Raw genomic sequence first — 23485 nt, 5'->3', positions numbered from 1 at the left:
TTAGTCGTACAAATCATTAATATCAGCAAAATAATGAAGTAAAACAAAATCAAAACACAACAAATGATACTTTCAAACCACTTTCAGGTCAGGGAATTAGAATCCCCAAATGTATTTAATCATTAGCGCAGCGTTCCTAAACGTTAAATACCAAGAGAATGGAATACCCATGTATTACAGCTTGTCATTGCTTCAACATTATGCATTACTATGGCCTAAATGACAAATTTCTAACAATTTCAATAAAGATTTATCTTTGCCCCTTTAAAATCTAAAGCAATACGGCATTGTTCAGCTAAGCTTATCTAACATTGACAACTTGCTTTCTGCAACAAGTTGCATTTATATAGCACAATAAAATACGCTAAGGCACTTCACAGGAGTTCTATGAAGTAAAATTTGATGCCATGCCATATGAGATATGAGGACATGAGGTTTTAAGGCATGTCTTAAAAGAGACAGAATGTTTTGGGAGGGAATCACAGGACTTTGGCCTTGGCAGCTGAATGCTAACTATGAACAACAAAGTAAATTACAACACAGGAACAGGTTCTTCAGCCCTCCAAGCCTACACCAACCATGCTGCCTGACTGAACTAAAACCACCTACCCTTCCGGGATCCATATCCCTCTATTCCCATCCTATCCATGAATTTGTCCAGACGCCCCTTAAAAGTCACTATTGTATCTGCTTCCACTATCTCCCCTTTCAGCGAGTTCCAGGCACAGATACTGGCACCGTCAGCGTGAAGATCAAAATTGAGGATACCCAAAAGGCCAGAATTAGGGCATGCAGATCAAGGATCAATGTGCATTGCCAAGTATTACAGAAGACCAACCTAAACAAAATTGTTAAGCCAAAAGCGTGATTCTCTCAATTGAATTTGGCATTAGGTCACCTGCTTGCACAGATAAACCTTAAATAAAATAGTGTTACAATTCGATGACTTTAAGGTGGTTCAATGATATACTGAAAAAAGTGAGCAACTGGTCAGGCTATTGCTGCCCAAAAAAAATTAGCTTCAGTCTCTGAGTAAGGTGTCCATCCAGTGCAAGTACAAATCCTCCAGGAAATGGTGGCACAGTGGTTAGCGCTGCTTCCTCACAGCTCCACAAACCGAGGTTCAATTCCCAGCTTGGGTCACTGTCTGTGTACAGTCTGCACAATGGTTAGCACTGCTGCCTCACAGCACCAGGGACCCAAATTCAATTCCAGTTTTGGGTCACTGTATGGAGTGTGCCCGTTCTCCCTGTTTCTGTGTGGTTTCCTCCGGGTGCTATGGTTTCCTCCCGCACTCCAACGACGTGCAAGTTAGATTGATTGGCCATGCTAAATTGCTCCTTAGTGTCCCGGGGATGTGTAGATTAGAGGGATTAGCGGGATAAACATGTGGGGTGATGGGGATAGGGCCTGGGTGGGATTGTTATTGGTGCAGACTCGATGAGCTGAGTGGCTTGCTTTTGTACTGTACAGTTTCTATGATTTCTATGAAAAGGAAAAATATTCCATCGAAAGAGGGAAGGGGATATTAAAAGTGCCTTAAGCTCTCATATCACAACAGATGGATGATTAGTTGAAGTTTTAGTCCAAGAATGAAAGCCATGCTCCAGTACAACTTCTGGAACACTCATACATGCAAAAAAGGCCAACAATCTTAATCAAACTGCACAATGATCGCAGTCCTCCAATAAATTCTCCTTGCTTTCAGGCATTTTATTAAGTTAAAAGTGCTATACAAATATAAATCGTTGTTTAAATGCTTTATTTTAAAAATTCACATCAGGTAACATTGTAAAATAAACAACTGAAGTGCAGCAATAAAAATACTCCTTAACCACCTGGACAAAACATTCTTGATTTTGTTTTAAATGTTATCTGGTGGGTCCCCTCAAAGACTCACGTGATATTCAACATGTGGAATATGCTGTGGAAGAGTTATAACTTAAATCTTTACAAAGCGAATGTTTGTCTTTAATATGCTTAAAATTGCCGGTTAAGGTATACTGGAGCTGTCAACATCAGCCAATTTCTAAAGTTAAATTTTCAGTTGTGCATTGTATTATAGCAACACAATAACTTGAGTAAAAGATTCTACTGTGCCCACCATTAGGCTGAAAGGATCGACCAAATGGAATTAATGTATTCTTTTCTTGTCACTCATCTTTCTTTCCAGGTCATTTATCTTTCCCTTTTCACAGATTATCTGGTTGTAGATTGTTTACCCAGCAGTGAAGGAGTAGGGGCTTCCCAATGTCCACAACTGAAGTAAAAACCTCCATTAATACCAAGTGCCCTTCAAGTATAAATACAAGTATTTTCTCAATGATTATTGTTGCTCAACTATTCCTGCATTTATCAGTTCATCTCTACTCTGAGGAACCAGGAAAGGGCTGAGGAATTACTGGCACAATCCTTAGATGGGGAGATTGTGACTTTTAGAGGGTTGGTACATTTGCCCAACTGTGATAAACAGTGAAGGAATAGACCAAAATCTGCTTGAGCGTGGAGTTTATTCCAAATGAAAGATAGACACACTACGAAAGGATATTTTCTTTGCTTGTATTTTTATAACTTTTAGGGAAAAAACACCAACTCATCTGTATCAAATAATAAATTACAACTACAGCTTAGTAGCATGAAATTAAAGACAACCATTAAAATTAGTCAAGTACTTTGGAGCTACTTATACCAAGAAGAAAAATATTTTCGCACTTTTCACAGGAGTGCCCAATTGGGAAAATAATTTTGAGTAATGCTGATTCTCAGACAAATACGAGGCTCTGAACAGATGGTACAACTTTAATTTTTCTGCAAATGTCGCAACCCCCACCACTCTTGCCGATGATTCACTGCATAAATATAATTATTTCTACAGCTTCTTTTAATGTATCTGAAAAGAAATGAACTGTGCAGTCGGCTGATATTAACTCTTCATGCTCAGGTATGACTTGTTGGCCCATCACAATGGTCACTGGGGTTGTTCTGGGAACAAATGGATACCTGGAAGTGCAGACCTTCTGGCAGGGGAAATGCTTCACTCACTTAAAAGACAGTTGCTATAAGGTAGACATTGATGAACATTTATATCAAAATCACAGGACAGTAGTATATAAATAAAATGAACTGCGATGTTGAATAATTCCTGGAATTACTTAAAGCGAATATAAAATCAGTGTGATCAAATTAGATTACACCTTACAATGGTTATGTGGTTGATATAAATCATTGGCATACAATCCAGTGCATCAACTCTACAGAAAATTTCCATTTAGAAAAAGGAAGTCCCGTTCCTTCCAAGTAGAAACAAAATACCATTTTACATACTTATACATATTCCATGAGACAGCTTGTGAATGCTAGATATGCAACTGCGATGACACAAATATTCAAAGTGAACTGTGAAACAACACTGATCAAGGAAGCAAATGTTTGTTGTTTGCAAAATTACTGTATAATGAGTCATAGGTAGGAATCCACATCGCATTCATGCACTTCGAGCAGCCAGTTACAAAGTACTTGCAGACAGGTCTCCAGCTAGACTTTAAGTTGGATAACTTTGTTCAACATGGTGGAAAAGACAAAGTATTTAATTCTGATAACTAGTTCATTGTTACAAATCTACAGACTGCACTTACATTCAAATATTTGCAAATATACAAGAACAATAATAGTTCCAAATTGTTAAAAAGAATGGAGGAAAAATAATTTTACAGAAAAGATTTCAAGTGCTTATATATTCTTTGGAAGTTAGAGTAATAAACAGAGTTAAAGGAACATAACATCCCAACTCCTTAAAATGCAACTTCAATGAAGATATCAAAGAATGTTGACTAAATAGCATACTTACGTTAACACATTGTCAACAACAGTGGAAGCTGTAAGAAAAAAAATCAAAAGTATCAAAAACATATATCTTCATCCTGTTAAGAATTGATTTGCTATTGAATAAGGTTGGTCAAATTCAACAATTCATCAAAAGAACATAAGAACTAGGAACAGTAGACAACCATCTGGCCCCTTGAGCCTGCTCTGCCATTCAGTAAGATCATGGTTTCTCTTTTCGTGGACTCAGTTCCACTTAGCCGCACACTTACCAAAACCCTTAATTCCTTCATTGTTCAAAGATGTATCTATTCTTGCCTTAAAACCAATGAGGTAGCCTCATCTGCTTCAATGGGTACGGAATTCCACAGATTCACAACCCTTTGGGTGAAGAAGTTCCTCCTCAGCTCAGTCCTAAACCTGCTCCCTCTTATTTTGAGCCATGCCCCCTAGTTCTAGTTTCATCTGCTAATGGAAACAACCTCCCTGCTTCTATCTTATCTATTCCTTTATGTTTCTATAAGATCTCCCCCTCATTCTTCTGTCATCATAACTCAAAATTAACCAGTTTACTTAATTTTTGTTCCATTCATGATGAACTTTATTTTTAAGTATCTCCCATGTCTTTTTCCTTGTCTTAATTGTATTTTCAGTCTCTATTTCCACCCACTTTTGACTCCTCTCTTTATAGTTGAAATACTATTCACAATCAGCTTTTTATTCTAACTCTCCTGGAAGACTCTGAGGGAAAAAAAATGACAATTTTAAAATTAAGATAAAATTAAGTATATACTTTTTACTTGGAATTCTATGACAGGCTAACGAGAAAACACACAATATGCCATGATCTTGAACCATGCCAACATTACATTTTCCAGTCCTCGCAGAATGCTTGAGACAGACTTACTTACTGTCCCCAGCTTCGGCAAAAGGGGAAGACAGACAGACTTCTAGGTTGTTGATATCTAGTGACCCTTGTGGCAACTGTGCGAGTTGCTCAAGTGATTGAACTCAAATGCAATGTACCCCAAAAGGTAAAAATCTTGCGAACACCCATTGTTCAGTTTACATATCACTAGGCAATCGTTTAAATAGGGTATCCATGGACTACTGGAGACTTTCAGCAGACAGTTACATAAAATTAGAAAATGAAGTACCAGTAGGCAACTATTAGCTTGATCAGCACAGAAGTACTGCAAGTGGGCAATTCTAACACTAGATTTGTTTTTCAAAGTAAGTCAAAGGAAACACAAATCATATAGGCCTACTAGGGATTACGTAAATAATTATACGCATTTTATTCTAATAAAAGAATATTTGATGTTTCACTGAGGATGGGAGGGTGAGATTTTATTTCAACTGTGAAGTAGCAGAATCACAGCCTCCATTCAAAACTATGAAAGGAATCATCATAACAAAAGATAAACATGAACACGATGAAGACAGGTTCTCAGTGTCAGGGACAAAACTTTCAACAGGCTTAACTGTCAAAAAGGAATGCATATTTATTTACAGATTTACAGAGCTCCTGTCACCATTACTTAGTTACAAATGAACACCAGCGACACAAATTTGTCATTCCCTGTACAATTCTGTTGCATTTCTTGACCGTTGGTTTAAAAGCAAAAGGCCAAAGACGTAACATGGTCATTGGCTTATGAGAGTTAATGACCCTAATGTTGTCAAAGCACTAGACCAGCATACATGGTTAAAGCTGCAGTAACATTGAGGTTAAAGGGCTGCCATTATTGCACAATGGCAAAGTCTATCTCAACACATCCATGGCCATGAAAACACCTCACTACACCCTTCCCCCAAAGTAAACTGAACAGGAAAGTTAGCCCAAAAAGTACTGAAGTTAACTCTAAGCATTTGGTTTTTAGGAAACAGATACTGATGGTAAAAACAGCTCTTCACATTAAAAAGATAAGCAATTTTTTTTCCACTTACCACCAGACTTTGAAATAATAAGACATCCATGGTTTTGGTTTCGAACAAGATGTTTTGCCATGGCATCTGAACCAGTAACATCAGCTTCAAATGGACAATCAGCACACACCAGTTTGATATCTCTGCCGCAACATAAAGTACAATACTCAGTGAAAACAATAACCCTGACAGGTATTCCTCATTAGAATCATACAATCCCTACAGTGCAGGAGGAGACTACTTGGCCTATCAAATCTGTACTAACTCTTCCACGCCCACCCTATCCCTGTAACCCCGTGCATTTACCATGGCTATTCCATCTAACTCACACATCGTTCGACATCAAGGGGCAATTTAGCACGGCCAATCCACCTTCCCTGCATATCTTTGGACTGTGGGAGGAAACCCATGCAGACGTGGGGAGAGGCAATGTGCAAACTCCACAATGAGTAGTTCCAGCCTTCAATTATGAGAATAATTGGTGGTTATTTTCCAGACGTCGCTGGATTCCGGGGAAGTGCCGGAAGATTGGAAAGCGGCTAATGTTACGCCGTTGTTTAAGAAGGGTGCCAGGCAAAAGGCAGGGAATTATAGGCCGGTTAGTTTAACGTCTGTTGTAGGTAAAATGTTAGAATCCGTCATCAAGGAGGAAATAGCGAGGCATCTTGAGAGGAATTGCTTGATAGAGCAGACGCAGCACGGTTTCATTAAAGGGAAGTCGTGTCTGACAAATTTACTGGAGTTCTATGAGGATGTGTCTAGGGCGGTGGATAGAGGAGAGCCGGTGGATGTGGTCTTTCTGGATTTTCAGAAGGCGTTTGACAAGGTACCTCACAGGAGGTTATTGCAGAAGGTCAGGGGACAGGGAGTTGGGGGTAGAGTGTTAGCGTGGATAGAGGATTGGTTGTCAAATAGGAGGCAGAGAGTGGGGGTCAACGGGTGCTATTCGGATTGGCGGATGGTGACTAGTGGAGTGCCTCAGGGGTCAGTGCTGGGGCCTCAGCTATTTGCCATTTATATAGATGATCTGGAGGAGGGAACCGAGTGTAGGGTGTCGAAATTTGCTGATGACACCAAGATTGGAGGAAAGGCAAATTGTGCGGAGGGTGTGGAGAGTCTACAGAAGGATCTAGATAGGCTGGGCGAATGGGCCAGGAAATGGCAAATGGAATTTAATGTTGGCAAGTGCGAGGTGGTCCACTTTGGTAGGAATAATGGTAGGAAGGATTATTACTTACGTGGCGAAAAACTGCAGCAGGCGACGGTGCAGAGGGACCTCGGGGTCCTTGTGCATGAGTTGCAAAAACCCAGCTTGTAGGTGATCAGGAAGGCGAATGGGATGCTGGCCTTCATAGCGAGGGGGATTGAATAATAGGAGGTCTTGCTGCGGCTATATAGGGCATTGGTGAGGCCGCAGCTGGAGTACTGTGTGCAGTTTTGGGCGCCGTACTTACGCAAGGATGTTTTGGCCTTGGAGGGAGTGCAGAGGAGGTTTACTAGGCTGATGCCGGAGTTGAGGGGGTTGAGCTATGAGGAGAGGCTGAATAAACTAGGCTTGTACTCGTTAGAGTTTAGAAGAATGAGGGGAGATCTCATTGAGACATATAAGATGATGAATGGGATGGATAGGATAGAGGTGGAGAGACTCTTCCCGCTCAGAAAAGGATAATAGGACTAGGGGGCACAGCCTCAAGATAAAGGGGGGGGCGGTTTAGAATGGAGTTGAGGAGGAACTTCTTCACTCAAAGGGTGGTGAATCTCTGGAATTCTCTGCCCGTTGAAGTGGTAGAGGCTACCTCGCTAAATATTTTTAAGACGCGGGTTGATGGGTTTTTGGTAAGAGAGGGGATTAAGGGTTATGGGGAGAGGGCGGGAATGTGGAACTGAGCCACGACAGATCAGCCATGATCTTATTGAATGGCGGGGCAGGCTCGAAGGGCTAGATGGCCTACTCCTGCTCCTATTTCTTATGTTCTTATGTTAATAGATTGGAGACATTCCTTGAAGAGAAAAAGACTGAGAGGAGATATGATAGAGATGTTCAAGATCATGAGGGGGCTGGACAGAATAGATAGTACTAAATTGTTCCTGCTCATCAAAGAATAGAGAATGATAAGGCATAGATTTAAAGTCGTTTGCAAAATAAGCAAATGTGAAGTGGAAAAAAAACTCTGAAGTGAATGGCGTGGATCTGGTATGAATTGCCGCAAGTGTGGTGGAGGCAGGTTTAATCTAGGCATTCAAGAAAACATCAGATGAAAAAGACAGGGTAATGGCATTAGGTCATGATGTTCTACGCCAAGGCAGGACAGACAGAATGGGCTAAATAGCTACATTTTATACAGTAATAATTCTGAGTTCTTGAATGGCCTAGCAAACCTCTCAATTATATCAAACAATTAAAAAATATTCAATAAAACTGGACGGACCACCCAGCATTGACCAAGGCACCGGAAACGATAACTCAGTGCTGTCAACTCTGCAAAGTCCTTATGGACTGATGACTTGTGCCACAATTGGGAGAGCTATTTCACAGACTAACAGTCATATAGAACATAAGAACATAAGAAATAGGAGCAGGAGTAGGCCATCTAGCCCTTCGAGCCTGCCCCGCCATTCAATAAGATCATGGCTGATGTGTTGTGGCTCAGTTCCACTTTCCCGCCCTCTCCCCATAACCCTTAATCCCCTCTCTTATCAAAAACCCATCAACCCGCTTCTTAAAAATACTTAGCGAGGCAGCCTCCACCACTTCAACGGGCAGAGAATTCCAGAGATTCACCACCCTTTGAGTGAAGAAGTTCCTCCTCAACTCCGTTCTAAACCGCCTCCCCTTTATCTTGAGGCTGTGCCCCCTAGTCCTACTGTCTTTTTTGAGCGGGAAGAGTCTCTCCACCTCTATCCTATCCATCCCATTCATCATCTTATACGTCTCAATGAGATCTCCCCTCATTCTTCTAAACTCTAACGAGTACAAGCCTAGTTTATTCAGCCTCTCCTCATAGCTCAATCCCCTCAACTCCGGTATCAGCCTAGTAAACCTCCTCTGCACTCCCTCCAGGGCCAAAATATCCTTAATATACACAGAATCATATCTTTCAGACAATAGCCCAAGCAGTGCTATCGCCAACCCGGAATTTGTCCTGTCTCCATGGCAGAGGTGGCACCACAAGGAGGAGTCCTAAACAAACTATTACCAAACCCATGGTCTCATGGCTTCAGGTCAAACATGAGCAGGAAAACCTGATGATTACCATGTATTGACCTCCTGCCAACTGATGAACCAGTGTTGAACACCACTTGGAAGAAGCACCAAGGTTGGCAAGGGAGGGGACTTGAGTAGCTTAGTAGTTCTCCTACTGATCGAGCTGGTTGACTTCTAAAAGGATAAAGCTGCTAGACTGGGTCTGCAGCAGGTGGTGAGGGAACCAACAAGAGGGGAAAACCTAACTGACCTCATCCACATCAACACATTTGCCACAGATGCAACTATTCAAGACATTATCAGTGGAAATGACAACCGCATCGTCTCTGTGGTGACAAAGTCCTATCTTTGCATTGAGGAAACCCTCCATCATGTACTGTGGCACTATCTGATATATTTCAAACTTACCTAGCAACTCAAGACTGAGCAACAATCAGACGCAGTAACCTCATAGCCCAGCCCCTCTCCCACTCTATCACTGCCATCAAACCAGGGGATCAACCCTGGTTCAATGAAGAGTGCAGCAGAGCATGCAAACAGCAGCACCAGACATACTTAAATGAAGGGTCAATCTGGTGAAGCTACAATATAGAACTACTTGCAAGGCAAGCAGCACAAATAGCAAGTGATGGACAGCGCTAACCAATTCCACAAACAACGGATCAGACCCAAGTTCCGCAGTCCTGGCACATCTAGTCCTGAATTGTGCTGGACAACTGAAATAACTCACTGAAGGGTCCACAAATATCCCCATCCTCAAATGATTGGGAAGCTGAGCACATCAGTGCAAAAGGCTGAAGCATTTCCTACAATGCTCAGCCAAAAGTCCAAGTGGATAATCCATCTTTGCCTCTGAGAGATCCCCAACATCACAGATGCCAGTTTTCAGTAAATTTGATTCAATTCACGTGATGCAAGTGCTGATGGCACTGGAGACTGAAAAGGCTATGGGCCCTGACAATATTCTGGTAATAGTACTGAAGAATTTACCACACACTTGCCAAGATATTCCATTACACCTACAACACTGGCATCTACCCAGCAATGTTCGCCTCACTATAGGAAGGACATAGAAGCTATTGAAAGGGTACAGAGGAGATTTACAAGGATGTTGCCTGGACTGGGAGGTATGCCTTATGAAGTTAGGTTGAGGGAACTGGGACTCTTTTCCCTGGAGAGACGAAGGTTGAGAGGCGACCTACTAGAAGTTTATAAAATGTTGAGAGGAATAGATAGGGTGGATTCTCAGAGGCTATTTCCCCAGGTTGAAATGGTCGCTACGAGAGGACACAGATTTAAGCTGCGGGGAGGCAAGTACAGAAGTGATGTTAGGGGTAAGTTTTTCACTCAGAGGGTGGTGACTGAATGGAATCGGCTGCCATCAGTGGTGGTGGAGGCGAACTGGCTGGGGTCTTTTAAAAGACTTCTGGATGAGTATATGGGATTTAATGGGATTGGGGGTTATAGATAGGTCTATGGATTGGTAGGTGTTGATGTGATCGGCGCAACTCGTGGGCCGAAGGGCCTGTTTGTGCTGTAGTGTTCTATGTAATGTTGCCCATGTCGGTCCTGTATGAGCTCCTGACTTCATTACCCTTTGGTTCAACATGGACAAGAGTGGAACACCAGAGGGGAAGGGAAGTCACTGCCCTTGACATCAAGACCACATTTCATCTTGTGGCATCAAGAAGCCTATACCTAGAACAAAGGAAGGTGGCTGTGATTGTGGGAAGTCAGTCACCTCAGATCCATGGGATAGTCTCCAAGACTCAAACATCTCCAGCTGCTTCAACAGTGATCTTCCTTCCATAAGATCAGAAATGGGGATGTTCATTGATGATTTCACAATGTTTAGCACCATTTGTAACTGAGAATACAATCTTCACCCCAACAGCACTGTGGAGTCCCTACATTACATGGATTAGCAGTTCAAAAAGGTAATTCACCACCACATTCTCAGGGGCAATTAGGGATGGGTAATAAATTCTGGCCTAGCCAATGTTGCCCAAATTCCTTGAATGAATAAAAAAAAGGAATAAGTGCTCTTGAGTTTCAAGTAACAAAAAGGTTTAGCAAGGAAATTCCACAAACAGAAGTTAAATACAGAAATGCACTATTAATACACAAATATTTTGGACCGATTTTCAATGTTGCGACATTCTGCTTGGCTCAAAAAAGGGGGTCTGTTGTGTGCTAATAACTCTTCTGTTTTAGTCAAAATTCAAAACAAATCACCTTGCTGGGATGCTGTGGAGAGGGGGAAGGAGTGGGAAGTGACTATACTTCTGCCCTGCATGTAACAGTTTGGAAGCAAAAGGCATATTTTTGCAAAGAACATGTCAAAGAAGGCTGCAATATTTCATAACTAAAGTTAACTATGCTCAGCCATAGATGGAAGTGAAATCAATTGAACATTTCCCAACCTCTGCTAACAATTTTGCCACTGGCTTGCTTCTGCATAAAACAGAAGCAATAACTAAACCAATCAGCTGTGCTTTAATAGAAGAAATGCTGTGACCTTTACATAGCAGCAGTGGACAACATCAAATCCAATCTATTAAGATTTGCTATTCACTGCGACACTAATACAGAAGTCACCCACTTACGGCCCAATTTAACGTGAACTTGATTCATTTAATGTTTTTCTTTTAAATTGGGCGATAGCTAATTTTTATGCAGAGGTTTATCACTTTTGTCATTACCCATCAGCTCACTGAAACACCCTATGATGAGGCTTTACATATCAGAAATATACTGCCATTCTTTAAATGTGGCAGATTGATAGGTACCATTAGTATAATTTTCTTGGTGATACATTTATACTTAAATTATACTGAATTTCCTACCTCAATTTGTTTGAAAATTCTCGGAACATCAAAAAATGTTTTTTACTCGGAACAGTATGAAACCTGCAAAACAAAGTAGATAATAAAAGGCCACAATGAGATAGGTGATAGCCCACTTAGATTTTATCAGTTGTATATTAGTGAAAGTACTTTAAAAAAGTAATAAACTTCAATAAAATTGATCTCATATCAATATACTCGTTTTTCTTAAATCCTATGACCACAAATTAACATGATTTTTTGAAGACAGTTTGTCAACAACTGACTGCAAAGAGGTAAGAATCAAAGTGCTTTTAGGTAGTTTTTGATTTCACTTCAGTGTATAAAGTACAGTGAGCAGGAAAGATTGGGCCACCAAAATCTGTGCGAGTCAAGAAGGAAAATCTATCTATCTCAGACCTTGCAGGTTCTTGAAGTTAAGCAACAGAAATCTGATGTGGCTAGACTTGCACTTAACCACAAAATGATTTTAAAACTTCAGAGTAAAATCAAAGCACCCATATTTATTGTGATTTTGGATATTTACCTGCCACTATGATGAGAGAGTGAAAATTAGGCACTGGGACATGTTGCAATCTTGCAATCAGTAAAAAGCATTTTGGTGTATGACCTGACTGCTGATCTCTAATCATAGGAGAGACATGATAACTACGTCAGTGCACCATCCTTGTATGATAACTAACGAGTAGTGAAACGCTAACATTTGTTGTAATATCTGGTCCACCCATCTTAAAGAACTAGATGCACATAAAAATTCTAAATTGCAAAGCCTCATTCCTCTTTCACGTAAAATCTATCGATAAGTGTGCATCAAGCCAACAGGAACACAAAAGGTTGCTAACATTTATGCTCAAAAGCTGCTATGCACACTACCTTGGACTCAGTATCTTAGAAGAAAACAATGGGGGTGTGGGAAAAGGTATTCAGCAACTTGGACTTTTTTCACCGCATCATTTAACGTGGCAATAAAAATTTATTTTAATGATCTCCAAGACCCAAGAATAATTTGGAGTTTATTTAATTTGGGTGAAAGGTTGCCAAAAAGACATCCTACCTTTTCAAGTGAGCCACATAAGATCTATTGCAGCTACTTCTGAATCGGCAAAATGAGCAATGGGCATATGTGGAAAAGTGATTGGCAAATACTTTAATTTCCGAGTCACACTCGATACATTTATGAACACCAGGTGTGGCCCTGTAAGTAACCAAGAAACATCACAGTTAAGAGCTCATACAAAAACACAAGTTCAATCGTGAAAAAAATTAAATAGCTTCCCTTTTCTCTCATACTCAGATATACCAAATTTTTTTTCAACTCAGAACATGACATATTAAAACCGTCACAATGCCACTTTCTCAAACAAGAGAGAATCTAACCTTCGTCTCTTGACATTTCATAGCACTACCATTGCTCAAGTCCCCACAATCAACATTGGGAGAGGCTCAAACCATGGATTAGAAACTGGACCTTATATATAAATACTGTGGCTACGAGGTCAGAGGTAGGAATCCTGTGGTGAGTAACTCACCTCCCAATTCCCCAAAACCTATCCACCATTTACAAGGCACAAGTCAGGAATATGATGGAATACTCCCCACTTGCTTCAACATGAGAAGCTTGGCACCATTCACAACAAAACAGCCCACCTGATTGTTCAGGGATGGGGTGCCATTCACTTCTTCCACCACCGATGCACAGCGACAGCAGTGTGTATCTTTGACATGATGCATGCCAGGAACTCTGAGTCTCCTCAAAGCACCTTCCAAGCCACAACAACTACCAGCTAGAAGGACAAGGACAGCAAGCATATGGGAAGATCACCATCTGGCAGTTCTCCTCTAAGCCTCTCACCATCCTTACTTTTGAAATATATTGCCGTTCACTGTCTCTGGGTTGAAATTCTGGAACTCCCTCTCTCGCAACACTGTGGGTGCACCCGCACCACATGGACTGTGATTCAAGAAGGCAGCTCAGAACTACCTTCGCTAGGTCAATCAAGAATGGGCAATAAATGCAGACCTCATCAATGCTGCCCATATCTCACGTGGGAATTCAAAATTTTGGACGCCAACAATTGGTTAGTCAACACTTCACTTGCCTATTTAGGTGCTCTGGGTAGTTGTCAAATACCCTGTTATCCCATTTGATGAACAGAAAGACTGGCACACTGGTCAATAATTTGCACATAAACCAACACAATACAAAATTGACAGATTAGTCATTCCTCATTTTTTGTTTGCAGGATCTCAACTGTGCAAAATAACTACCACGTTTACCTACATCACTTGATTTCTATTTAAAGTGATTCACTATTTGGATTTGAGCCATGATATGAAAACATTGCATAAAAGTTCTGGTCTGTCCTACAAAACTTGACTAAAAACATTCAAACAGATTGAGGAAATGAACTCATTCAGAAGTTGTAGCTTTCGATGCAATTAACACAAATCCTGAAGCTGAAGCAGTTATTATTTTATCTTCACACATTGTTTGTTCATTTTTCTTTAGTTATGCATAATAACATGGCATAATTTACCTGAAAGATCGCAGCACCAAGTTAAAGGATTTGGTTATTTTTTTGGCTGGGATTTCTTTCTTTGCGCCTTGCTTAAAGTATGGTGTTGGCAATGAACTTCCTCCAGTATTAACTTTGCTTATAGTTGGTGATTGCAGTTTAGTGTTTACTGTGACTGATGAGGGGCACTGGAGTGCATTTGCAGTGTTAACTGAAGGTGTGGAAGATGATCCCACCTGATACGGTGTCATGGAAGCACGAATAGTAACCTGTTAAAGAGACATCAATTGTAAGACTGTAGGACTTCCACACGGAGCAGTGATACCATTGCTCAGATCATCAGGAAAACATTGAGCAATTTCTACTATCTATCTTCTCTTATGCAATGAATTCAACATATTGAAAACTATGATTGCTTGAACAGATGTCCTAGCTGTTGGCTTTTCAAAATGGTTTTCCTAAGGCAATCCAAAGGGTCATCAGATTTCTGACCACCTGTGGCCAGGCAAACTGTGATAACAATACTTTGAATATTCAGCAACTAATTTTTTGGGCCACAGTACACAAATAATGGAATGCAACACATACTTGGGAGGAATAAATGACTGAATCAGTGGGAGTTTTTCTTGCCTTTTGTCTGAGTCAATTCGATCCAAAATGATAGAGATGATGATGGGTATCTTCCTGGTAGGACCGAACGGCTTGATAGGCCATGTCAGGCGAGAGTACAGTGCAGGAGTAGTGTCACATACAGACAGGAGCGGGTAAGGAAAGCATGTCTGCTTCCAAAACGATATGAATGAGCAAGAATACAAATTACTCACAGGTAGTTTCACTTTCCCTGAAATGATTTCAAATTATTTGCAGCTGTTTAAAAATTAATTAAAATTCTCTAAGATTTAATTATTCTGCTGCTTGTGTGCAAGTTTCTGGAGCCAATATATCATAGAATCCCTACGGTGCAGAAGGCAGCCATTCGGTCCATTAAGTCTGCACCAACAACAATCCTACTCCAGGCCCTATTCCCACAACCCCACGAATCCCTCTAACCTGCACATCACAGGACACTATGGGCAATTTAGCATGGCCAATCCACTGAACCAGCATGTATCTGAACTGTGGGAGGAAACCAGAGCACTTGGAGAAAACCCACACAGATGCAGGGAGAACATGCAAACTCCACACAGACAGTGACCTAAGCTGGGAATTGAATCTGGGTCCCTGGCACTGTGAGGTAGCAGTGCTAGCCACTGTGCTGCCCACAAAAAAAATGATACCTTCCTATGCGATCATAAGACCAAACAGGTACATTTTCTGATCATAAAAGACTTGTGCTAAATGCTATTGGCATAATCTGAAATCAATTGAAGAGCAATGTTTCTCTGCTGATGGGTGGTGTTTGGTAATCTGAATCCACTACAAGAACACAGTTTACTTCTTGTGTGCATGCCTGTGTGTATGGGAGCAGGGAGAAATAAGTCACTGTCCAATTCAAACTTCTCCACATTTATATGGAGGGTGGCAAAGAAAGTAGTGGAATTGAGAGATGTAATCTGTATCCTATCACTATGGAATTCAATGCATGAGAGGCTGCATTACTAAAAATAAATAAGCAAAAACCATGACGAACCAAAACAACTCCATAGTTTCAGTTTCATCAAAATGAAAATATCTCAATCATAAAGTTAAGTATACTTGTGGCTTAAAAGTATGAAGGTAACCACAACATAAAAAAATTGAATACAAGCACCATCTTGAACTGAATGCAAGCACCGTACTGCAAGAATCATTCTCATCAGCACACCTCATAGCCCAATTACTGAAATGGACAACAGAATAAATTCAGAATTCCCAGATTTTGGCCACATTTGTGGGTACACGAATTAGAGAGTTAGAGCAACAGCACTGCAGTCCTTGCGTCAGCTCAATTCCCTTCCTGAAGGGATAAAAACAATTTGTTTTCTCACTTAAAATCAAGTATTAAATGCAAACAGGGAATATGGTACACATTAAAAGTGCGTGATGTACATGACAATAAGTGACTGTGCCAGCAAGCTATCTTTTATGTCTTCACAAATTACAAACAAACCATTTCTGATAAATTTAAAATCAAATGCTCCTGTGACCATATTATGAGGTGGTTATATTCTGCAACATCTCTCAGAAGCACCAAGGAAAGAGCAAAACTCTACCTTTGTTCCAGGAGGCAGGCCTTCTAACTGCATAGGTTTTCGAAATGTCCTATGGTGTTGTGTTTTGTGATCCATTTTCTCTTTACAAGTCAAGAACTGAAGTTTACACTTGCTGCAACGGTAAACTCCTTTTTTCTGAACAAGAAATAAAAATTAAGTAACTTTTCTGAAAGGAGAATCCTGGTTTCGTCTAATTTACACGGTCCAAATAGAGCTGGTTAGTGTGAAAATGTCTGAAGAAAGGAGGTAATTGGTTGTGGCTAGAGAAGCTGCGAATCCCAAATACTTACTTGTTTACATATTTCACCGCTCACTTTGACCAAAACATTATTCCATCTCCATGCCATTCTCTGCCGTTTGGCCATTCACATCCTTGATTCTCTCTATGGACTACCATTAGCAGCCTTTTCTACTGCTTTCTGTGGCTATGCCTCATCTTTCATTCCCTTATTCTGCACTATAAATATCTCCCACTTTCTATGCCTTTTAGCTTTTACAAAGGGTCATCTGGACTTGAAATGTCAGCTCTTTTCTCTCCTCGCAGATGTTGCCAGACATGCTGAGATAATCCAGCAAATTCTCTTTGGTATCATTCCATCTACGTCTTGAACAGGGAATGATAGTCCTTAAACCACTTGCTATCATAAGAAAACCACGAAAAGCACCAGACCCTTATTCAGTGGTTCACCGACAAATGGATTGCAATTCCACATCTGTTGAGCTCACAGCTGCTCAGTCAAATCCTATCATTTCATGATACAAAATAGCAGAAACGCTGTGAATACACGAGAGTTTACAGAGCTTCCTTTTTGAATTTAAGACTGTGGGACTCAGTAGTTCACTATGAATAATTCACCCCCTTTGGTAATGTACAAACAAAAGTAGACGTGCAATCCTACCACTGTGTACAAACCCATATTATATCATATTGTTGGCTGTCCCAACTTGCAAGCTTTTTACACTCCCTCCAAAACATAAAAGTCTGACTTCTTCCCTTTTGCAAACATCCACAATGTTCATGCCTACGAGAAATCTGTCTACAATCACGCTCCATATCTCTTCAAATGCCTAAATGGATCAGTTGTTTGCCACAAAATTTCTCTACTGTTCCATTCTCTAACATAACTTTCTTTTTTTGTTTTTTCAGGTTGTGGTCAATGATCCTATGGATTGGTTTTAACGTTTACATCACTGCAACCATCAAATATTCCACTTAGTTGGGTCTTATCACAGTTTTCCAGCATGGAGAGAATTCAAGTCTTTTATGATCAAATGGGTTTTGAATGCGAGATGTGTGCAAGTTGTTTTTGTTTAAATTTAAATAATCCCAGCAGCAAGCCTTTACCCAAACTTTAACAAAGGCTTATTTATTATCTCTCATTTTCCCCAGAAGTTTAAAAACTTGTCTCAGTCACCTTAACTACACACAATCATGCCCACAAAGTCTAAATCCAGATGAATGAAATTACAATCACAATGCATAATTCAGCCTCTCTTTCATAGCAGGCTTGCATTTTCTTTGATGAGTTAATGCTTTTTGTTCAACCATGCTGGATTTACCTGGGCTGTTCTGTAATTTGCCTATTAGCTCTGTGTCCCAGGTCAGGCATTCCTGGATTTCTTCCATCTCTCCAGGCTTTGTTTCCGCACTTGCATCAAACCCAGAAATACTGTGTTTTTTTGTTTTAGCTTTTTAGTACTATTTTTCCAAGTCAGCATTAAAACATTTGGGGCAAGTTGCATGATGGCCACAATTACCCCACTATCCTACCCCACTCTGAAGGTCTTGCCACCCCCAACCCTACTCCTAAGTATCCCTCAATTATTCCCCCCACCAACATTTGGTCACTCTGTACTCATCTGCAGCTTTAGTGAAAATGCTTAGTTTAACTATAGTTTCTCTGATATAGATATTTCAACTCAAAAAGATGATTAATCTATAAATGGTGTATATTACATAGAATTCTTACCCATTATTAAAAGGATTCTCAATGCATAACACATTAGTTATATTGCCCTATTTAGATACTGCATGATACCCATCTTTTCAGCACATACTTTGTTAATGATATGCTTGCAGTATCCTACCAAAGAAGCTATGATGTTTTACATTTAAGTTTTTGTCTAATTGGTGTGATGATATTGTGCCTTACATGTTTTTATGACATGTTTCTTGTAACGAGTTTAAAATTAAGTTGTGTTTTATATGCTGCTGATTTGTCTAGCTCACATGCTGAGAATGCAGGATAATGATTGATTCTAGCTAGGGAAATGTTTGTTTGAAGCTGAGTTAATGCATTTTTGTTTATTTGGTTTCAGACTAGGATTATGATTGATTAGGTAGATTGACATTGAGACATTAGGGGAAGAGCTAAACTTACAGGGAAAGTAAGTAAATTTCTGCTTGGCTCTGAAATAAGTAACAGTTGTCTTGCTCTCTCTGGAGGCTGCTCCGTTAACACTGTAATGAAGTTACTATGAAAATCCCCTAGGCGTCACACTCCAGCACCTATTCAGGTACACTGAAGGAGAATTTAGCACAGCCAGTACACCTAACCAGCATGTCTTTCGGACTATGGGAGGAAACCGGAACACCGGGAAGAAACCCAGGCAGACACGGGGGAGAACATGCTAACTGCGCACAGACCGTGACCCAAGCCGGGAATCAAACCCGAATCCCCGGTGCTGTGAGGCACAGTGCTAACCACTGTGCTGTGTTGTGCCAACCTGCTACGAGAAATAGGTCTCTACCGCTCTCTCCAGAGATGTTCTAAAGGCTCGAGGACTGGCAGCCTAAGTACAAGCATGTAAGCCTGTCTGTCGCTAACTAATTTTGGTGAAAACTTTAAGTCTACAAGAGGAATATTGCTCGAATTGGAACTAAGAGATAGATTAGCAGTTAAGAATTGTATCTTGTCATGTTTAAACATTTCAATTAATAAAAGTTAAACTAATTTATTTGTTATAATTTAATTGTGTTGTTAAATAAAGTTTTGCTAAAAACTTTCTGGTGCGTCAGAGTCTACTTGGAGTGAAACACTTCATCCTCACACTAATGTCAAAATAAAAAAAAAACTTGGTTTAGTTGGGCTTTACAAGATACTTTGGGGTTTCTGATCTGTACCTTAATATTGGCATGCAGGATCAAAACATATTATGCCAGTATAATTTACAAGTTTTTTTCTACAAATAGAATTTGCACTTTCATATTCAAGCAACAGAGCAAGCATAATTTATTGTAGCATTGTTTGTGGTCAAGTTACTGCTATCAACTTCTCAACAGCAAAGTCCAATCAATTCAAAAGAAAGTGAATAACTGAACATTGTATTCTAAAAGTAGATTTCTGATAATGCTGACTGCTCAAATTGCCCTGCTACGAGCCACAAATAGATTTCTCCACTGACAGTGACAAACTGAGATGTTCAATACACCTAACAGCAAGTGTCAAAAATAACAATAATGCTCTAACTGATTACTGACCTACTTTTTCCCTTACAGTAAATGCAATTCTTCCTCTCATTCACCAGTATTTCATGCACTTGAAAATCTAATGCAAAGAGAGCATTTTTTCTCCCTTGAGCTAATTCCCTCAACTGACTCAAATCACGTGAGTCATACTTTTCTAAGTAGTCAGCAAGCAGCAAATCTGCATGCAAAAATAACAGCAACTGTGTAATTAATTGTACATTTTCAAAAGAGAAACTGAAAATCACATCATTAAAGTCATTTATAAATTATGAATATACATCAATATTAATACCATACCTGATGTCTCATATAATGCTGAACATAAGCATTTCCACTTTTAATGACCTTAAGGCAAAAAGGGCAAAGCAACTGCTTGGTATTTTCATGAACAATGCGGAAATGGTTATCCACATCCGAATAAACTGATGACCGGTAGTTGCATACCTAAAAAAAGGTGGGGTCAGGGGAAGAATGACCAGAAGAATATTGTAAATTTTAACAAAAACTTGCCAAACAAATCTTTATTTACTAACAGCAACTGAAAAATTACCTGACAAACATATGGCATTTCCCCTGGTTTATGATTGTCTTTCATATGCTGCAGAAGTACTTGCTCAGATTCATAGGACAATTCACAAATTTTGCAAATTGCTGCAAAGCAACAGAAGAACAAAATTACAAATCAATTACACAAGATTCCCTTCTGCAGATACCTCCCAATTTATAAATTTAATTGAAAAAAGGCAAAACATAGGTTGCACCACCAAGCTTAATTGCACGTGTTGTTTAACAATGGGAAAAGAACAAGAGTCCTTATTTCCTTACATAATGATCTAAAAGTTATGCACATGTCTGGAAGTTGTGACAACATTTTGCAATTGCATTTTATGAATAAAGTTTAAACATCTGATCTCTTGGTGAGGGGAGTGAAGCGACCTGAAACAGCAGCATTGATAATCCAAATAAAGCACAAATTATTTGACTAAATGTTTTGTTTTATTTCCGCTCCAATTCTCCTTTCTATATTTGAAGAATATAAAATAGACTTGTACCCCCCACCCTCAAAAAAAATACTTTAATGCTAAGATTTTTCTTGCCAAAAAATTAGTCTGAAATAATTTTATGATTTCAACAGTCGAAGCTGTTCCATGCTGAGATTTGAATGCCTTTTCCTTTTCCCATGCTATTTTCTAATGCTTGTTTTTTGATTCACCCGTGAATCCCAACAATTTATTTCTTCAGTACATTTCTGAATGTTTCCAATATTACTTCACTTTGTAGTTTTTAGCTTATTTAGAGTGCCTAATAGTGTAGCCATACCAATTTTATTTAGACCTCCCCACTATGTCCCCCTCCACTTGATTTACAGCAAACTCAGTCATCTAAATTGAGACAAATTTACCAATATACGAGTTAGATTCAGCAGAAGTGTTTCTCGGCAATCAAATTTACATTTTGCAAAACAGCACTGTATAAATCCTAATGTACAAGAATAAATTGAGCAGTAAATCCAGTAAAAAAAACTTTACAGTCACTGCAAAAATATTGGGCAAAAACAAAAGAACAATTAAACTGAAACACGAAGAGAACAAAACATAGAAACATAAATAGTTGGCCACTTGACCGTCAAATCTACTCTCATTAAACTGAATCACATCTGAGATGGGTTTACTTTCAGATAATTAATTCAATTTATAGCCATCTATAAATATTGGTGGATTCTAATCTAATCATTGGCTCTGTGACTTTATTTATTGCAAGCCAAATATTACCCTTTCACTTCTGAAATCTAAACATTAAAATAAAAATCTACCTTCTCTGTTGGCTAACCGGACCCTGCATGGGGCTTCAGCCAAATTCTTGCTGTGGTGGTGCCCACCAGACAAAACACTGCCCATTAATTTAGCACAAAGCTCACTCTGCACGATACGGGAAATGAAAACACTCACCCGAGTGCACCAAGTTCAAAATAAGCAAACATTTCTGCAGTGCAGTGAAAAAAGGCCAATGCTAGCACCAGTTGCCCAAAAGATATATTATATATTTCTCACCTCGAGAAGCATGCAGCACTAATCACAGTGCTACTGAGCTTGATTTAAAAATGCTAAAAATATCTTTTGACAAATAACATAGCTGACATTTTTCACTGACCCCCACAATGAAAACTGTTCAATTGATTTCATGTTCCAAGTGACTCGAGTTAAGTGCACACTTATTTTAGCCAAATATCTTGGCATCATCTTATTTGTTCCTGCTCATTACAGTAATTAAGTCCAATTTATTGTTGAAATTGCTTTAAATAATAGTGGCAAAAGGGGTTTTGAAGACACACCCTTGAACAGTGCTGGAACAATACATCTTGTTTTCTCTTGCACATGTGGTTCCATGAAAAGGAAAAATTTAAAATTGTTTTTAATAACAATTGGAGTGAGTAAGTGGATGAAAATTTAAAGGACTCCAACATGCTTTGGAGTTTTGACAAGAGCAAATCATTTAAGAAAAAAAATTAACTTCAGATTTGTACATCTTTAGAAATGTGTGTATCAAGTATGACATTTGTGAACTGTGCAAGAATTATATGCAAAAATATTGGGCAGAAAACAAATGAATTATTAAACAAAAAGAGAAAAAATATAGAAACAAAACAGCAGGCCATTCAGTTCATTAAAATGACCTTTATCTGACACCGATTTATCAGCCTTTTTCTGTATCCCTTTGATATCCTTACCCAAGCAAAACTTTACCTTCAAAGGGATACAGTGCACTTAACTAATATTCTACTGAATAGTGTTTATAGTGCTTCTCACCAAAGTGCACAATCACATCACATTTAATGCAGTACAATGTTAAATGTCACTTCTGGAAAGAGTTTAAATTTCAGAATTCAACTGTACAGTAAAGGCTCTTTTATGGAAGCTACAAAAATAATTCTGTTTGGGAGAGTAAAAGAACAAAAAGATTCTGCAACTCATTGTGTATGCATTTTACTGATAATTTAAAAGTATACTGACAGGATAGATACTGAGAGGCTGTTTCCCCTTGCTGCAGAGTCTAGAACTAGGAGTCAAAATTTCAGGATTGGGGAAATTTTTAATTTCAGCCCAGAGAGCGGCAAATCTTTGGAATTCCCTCAGAGGGCTGAGTAAACTGGTACATTCAAAACTGAATTTTAAGCTTTAAAGAAAAAGTATATGTGAAGTGGATGGGAAAGTGGAGTTATTGCACATGTTCAGTCGTAATCTTGCTGAATGCGTCAGGACAGTGTTTCACTTCTTAAGATGAAAATACCATCCATCAATACTGGAAAAAAACATGTTCAACTCCTTAACCGCGAAACTTTCCAGACTCTCCTCCCTGAAGCCTGTGGTAGAATCCATGGGTGAGCCACCACTGACTGGAGTTGCAACAAGCAGTCAAATGAATGAAAAGCAGCAGAGTCTATGGCCCCACTGGTATTATAGCTAAGGTCTCGCAAGTTGGCAAATTTCTGCTCACATCAACAGTTT

General features: G+C 39.5%; 1 protein-coding gene across 4 annotated transcripts in view; it reads right to left on the bottom strand.

Moving 5' to 3' along the window:
- znf280d (zinc finger protein 280D) overlaps nucleotides 1-23485 on the bottom strand; it is a 116256-nt gene that overhangs the window by 15090 nt on the left and 77681 nt on the right. For all 4 annotated transcript variants that reach the window (XM_080214377.1, XM_080214381.1, XM_080214378.1 and 1 more), the window contains 8 exons: nucleotides 20530-20630; nucleotides 20277-20423; nucleotides 16511-16645; nucleotides 14340-14587; nucleotides 12857-12997; nucleotides 11803-11865; nucleotides 5773-5894; nucleotides 3848-3875 (listed from right to left, as the gene is read on the bottom strand). In XM_080214377.1, coding sequence (XP_080070503.1) covers nucleotides 3848-3875; nucleotides 5773-5894; nucleotides 11803-11865; nucleotides 12857-12997; nucleotides 14340-14587; nucleotides 16511-16645; nucleotides 20277-20423; nucleotides 20530-20630 — 985 coding nt within the window. The remainder of the gene's footprint in view (nucleotides 1-3847; nucleotides 3876-5772; nucleotides 5895-11802; nucleotides 11866-12856; nucleotides 12998-14339; nucleotides 14588-16510; nucleotides 16646-20276; nucleotides 20424-20529; nucleotides 20631-23485) is intronic.

Source organism: Carcharhinus amblyrhynchos, chromosome 28 (assembly GCF_965287045.1).
Source record: "Carcharhinus amblyrhynchos chromosome 28, sCarAmb.v2.hapA, whole genome shotgun sequence".
Lineage (NCBI taxonomy): Eukaryota > Metazoa > Chordata > Chondrichthyes > Carcharhiniformes > Carcharhinidae > Carcharhinus > Carcharhinus amblyrhynchos.
This window is presented reverse-complemented; position numbering and strand designations above follow the sequence as displayed.